The sequence below is a fragment of the Lathyrus oleraceus genome, chromosome 1 (assembly GCF_024323335.1).
Source record: "Lathyrus oleraceus cultivar Zhongwan6 chromosome 1, CAAS_Psat_ZW6_1.0, whole genome shotgun sequence".
Lineage (NCBI taxonomy): Eukaryota > Viridiplantae > Streptophyta > Magnoliopsida > Fabales > Fabaceae > Lathyrus > Lathyrus oleraceus.
Window position 1 is genome coordinate 435585587 of NC_066579.1, and position 4168 is coordinate 435589754.

At 32.7% G+C, this 4168-nt stretch overlaps 1 protein-coding gene across 1 annotated transcript; it reads right to left on the reverse strand.

Moving 5' to 3' along the window:
• Positions 1–535: 535 nt before the first annotated feature.
• LOC127080591 (pentatricopeptide repeat-containing protein At3g62470, mitochondrial) lies at positions 536–2669 on the reverse strand. The gene has a single exon (XM_051020906.1). The coding sequence runs from the start codon at positions 2592–2594 to the stop codon at positions 708–710; it is 1887 nt and encodes a 628-aa protein (XP_050876863.1). The 5' UTR covers positions 2595–2669; the 3' UTR covers positions 536–707.
• Positions 2670–4168: the final 1499 nt, after the last annotated feature.

The window sequence follows — 4168 nt, forward strand, 5'->3', positions numbered from 1 at the left end:
CCACCACAAAAAGGCTGGTGCTGAAAATGTACCGGTAAGATCAATAGATACTGAAGATTAACAATTTATATAAGCTCATTGAGATTTTGTTGTGCTTGACACTTATTTCGGTTAATAATAATATATGCCAATCGCAACACAGTTTTCTTTGATGTAAGTTTAAACGAAAATGAAGAGTTTTACAATTATGAGGTGAAAATCATGGACACAATTCTTTATGTAATATCTAACCTTGACTTTTTTCAGAACATGAAAAGGCTTGATGGAATTCAAGGAACTGTGTATGTATGGACTGGATGTGTTTTCAAACGCGCTTTATGGATACAGTCCACCTTCTATGCCAAATTTACCAAAATTTTCATCATCATGTTGTTGCTGCCTTTCGAAGAAGCCTACCAAAGATGTCTCGGAGCTTTATAAAGATGAAAGAGAGAAGAGCCTGATGCTGCCATATTTTTATTCCATACAGTAACACTGGTGCAGGCTATTATTTAACACTGGTTTATAAGTTTCAACCAAAAACTATGTACAAAAATGAAGAGCTTAATAATGTATATTTTTCATGGCCGTGGGAGTAGGGTGTTACATAAAACAATTTTATACAAAACTAGAATTCAAAGAAAATGACCGGTAGTTAAAATGAGTTATTTTTCTCTAACATCTCAGGGCACAAGGAGTTTTTACCAACCTGCAAGTAATTATAAAAACTACCTACAGCATTCTGTTGCCTCTGTTCTCTTTGAGCTTTTCTTCATCATATCAACCCAACTGGCTAAGACATTAGACACTTCAAACTTACCAGCAAAATTCATCTTTCGAGCTAGCTCCTCGAGTATGACAGGATTCCCATACTTGGAAAAATCAGCACCAAACTTGTTATAATCAAGCTGAGGCGCTTTCATCCCCTTTTGCATCATTTCTTCGATATATTTACATGCCTCATCTGGCCTGCCTTGTCTTATAAGCCCACCAATGAATACAGTGTAGGAGTTATCATCAGGACAACACCCCTTCTGACGCATCTCATCCCAAACAGCTCGGCCCATCTCGTAATTTTTCGTCGCAAAATAGGATTTCATTATCATATTGTATGTGTGAATTGATGGTTCGATGCCACTTTTAATCATTTTCTTGTATACTCTCACTGCATCATCCGGCATGTGTTGGCTTACCATCAGTTTTATCAAAGCGTTGTATGTCCTTCCATCAGGCGGATAACCTCTTTCGCGCATTTCCTTGAGTAGATCATAGACCGTATCCATTTTCCTCTGCCTCCCAAACCCGGTGATCAAACAAGTGTAAAGTGCAGCATCAGGTTGACAACCGCGATCCACCATTTCGTTAAAATAATCAACAGCTTCCCGCATCATATTTTGTTTGCACAAGTCCTGTATCAAAATCGTATAACTGCGAACGTTGGGTGACGGGCCTTTGGTTTTCATGACTTCAAATAACTTAATGCTATCCGACTTCTTCTGACATCTTAACAACCCTTGTAGCATAATATTATGTGCAACAATATCCGGCGTAAATCCTTTATCAATCATCTCATTCCACACCCTCCCTGCTTCCAACAAGTTTCTAACCTTGCACCAACCATTAAGAAGTACTGTGTAAGTTTGTAAATCGGGAACAAACCTATCTCTAAGCTTTTCAAAAACAACTTGTGCTTCTTTAACAAGCTTTGCCGCACCAAGACTATCAAGCAAGAAATTAACCGCATCGACACCAACTTTAGTCTTATACTTCTTCATCATATCAAAGATCCCAACAGCTTTTTTCCTTTCCTTAGCAGAAGCAAACGCCTTAATAGCAATTGCGAAAGTCTCCATTGTCAAAAAACCCTTCTCACCCATTTCCTCAAGCAAAGCTACCATGGTCTCAAATTGTCTAGTCTTCCCTAGAATACTCATCATGGAGTTATAAGTCCTCGAATCATGTTCAAAACCAGGCCTTTTCCCTGCCCAGCAAAAGAACCTAAAAGCAGGCTTCCTAGCATGTTTAAACCTATGCAACACATCAACAACTAAATCATGTGATAACATAACACCACACTCATCAAGAACCGCTTCCATGTTCCTATCCAAAGCAAACAATTCATCAACCACCTTGCATACCCTATCAACCTCATCTGGATCTGCACATGACTCACTATTCACACCACTCTCATTATCAGATTCAACCCCACTAACCCCACTAAGACTACCAAATGACCTATAATTATCCAAACACATAAACTTTCCTTGATAACTACAAATGGGTAAACGAGAAATCAACATTTTTTCTTGTAAAACCATGAATGAAGAGGGGTGTGACAAAGGAAATGGAATTTGAAAACAAGAATAATGGAAAGAACAATTAAGAGAAGAATGAAACAAACGAGACAAGGGCATAGAGCTACCACAAGGTAAGCGCATTTGCTCTCCTCCTCTTCTTCTTTGGTGTCCAATTGATTGTCTCTGATGGAGAGAGCGAAACTGGGTGGCGGCGAGGATAGTGTTGGGGCCATGTGGAAGTGTGGAATCTATGAACAACGTTGTAAATGGAAGCTTGGAAATTGAGGTTGTGGTTTTGTGTGATATAGAGAGAGTCATTGAAGTGCCATTTAACTACTGTGCAGAAAGGAAGAGAAAGTGAAGTGGGGTTTGGTTTGGATGGAGTGATAGCTGCTACGGTGACGTTGATAGGGTAACCATTGATGGGCCCTGTAAATTTCTCTTACACCTTTCGAACTTTCTTCTTCCCACCTCAAATTTTACTTAACAACCCCCACACCCCTTATACTTTTATCCTATTAACTTTGTGGTTTTTTATGATTTTGAAAATTTGTGTTTTTTGGATTTTTGAAAATGTTTGAGTTTTTATTAGTTTTTTATTAAGAATTTCACGGTAAAAATCGGATTTTTGGGATCTATGATTTTTATGAAATTTAAATTATCAGATTTTTCAGATATATTTTTAAAATCCTATGAAAATTTTTTCAAATTTTTCAAATACATTACTGATTTTTTTTTTTAAAATATGAATTTTTATCAGATTTTTTAAAAAATTTAAGAGTTTTTATCGGTTTTTTAAAAAAAATATGAGTTGTTACGGGATTTTTCAAAAACTTTACGTGATTTTATCGGATTTTTTAAAAAATCCATAAATTTTTATTAAATTTTTAAAATAATATATGAGTTTTTATCGAATTTTTAAAAAATCTATAAATTTTTATCTGATTTTTCGAATGTCCTATATATTTTTTTTTGACAAATTTGATAATGTTGATTTTTATTTTTATTTTTCGGCTATCAAATAAACTATCAGATTTTTTAAAAAATCTAAAAAATTATAAAATTTATCAAATTTTTCGAATTGCATTATGGATTTTTCTATCACTCTTTTTTGTTAAATTTTAACAAAGATATTTTTGTTATTATAAAAATATATAAGGTACCAAATAAAATTTGTGATCAGGGAAAGGAAATCTTACACCTTTCACTTGTTTGACTCTTGAACATTTCAAGATCTTGACTCAGAAGTTTCATAATAAGAAATGATTTTTTTTAATGAAATATGTTTTTTGCAAAATTAATTCACTTTCTCAACTCATCTCTTAAAATATACTCTATTTTGAAAGTTAATAAAAAAACATTGGTAAATTTTGATAGATTTAAATATTATATGATTGAATTCAAAAATTTCTCAAAAAAGTATGTACGTAATTGTTGCAGGTGAAATTCAATACTTTTGGATCATTTTGTTGTAATAGCACAATGCATCCCATTTAGTTATTGATTAAAATAAAATTGATTTTAATATAAAAAAATTAAAAAAAGAAAGACTATATTATAAAAAAAAATATTTATAAAATGGAGAATTAAACCGCACATAAAAGATGGAAACAGAAAATGTAACATGCTAAAGGAAAAAATTAAAATTAAAATAAAATTAGTGTTGAAGTTGATATTTGCGTTATTGGAATTTGTTTAAAGTTTCATACTCCATCTGTCTCATAAAAAGTGTTTTATTTGCATTTTTTCTTTGTCTCAAAATAATTATCCTTTTATAATATCAATGCAACATTTATTATTATTTTTCCACTATCATACCTTTGTTTATTAGTTTTCACTTATTCAATCACTCTTTTAACTACAATTAATAAAGATATTCTAGTAAATTATAT

Coding starts and splice junctions, on each gene's coding strand:
- LOC127080591 (XM_051020906.1), bottom strand. CDS start 2,594: ATGACTCTCTCTATATCACACAAAACCACAACCTCAATTTCCAAGCTT.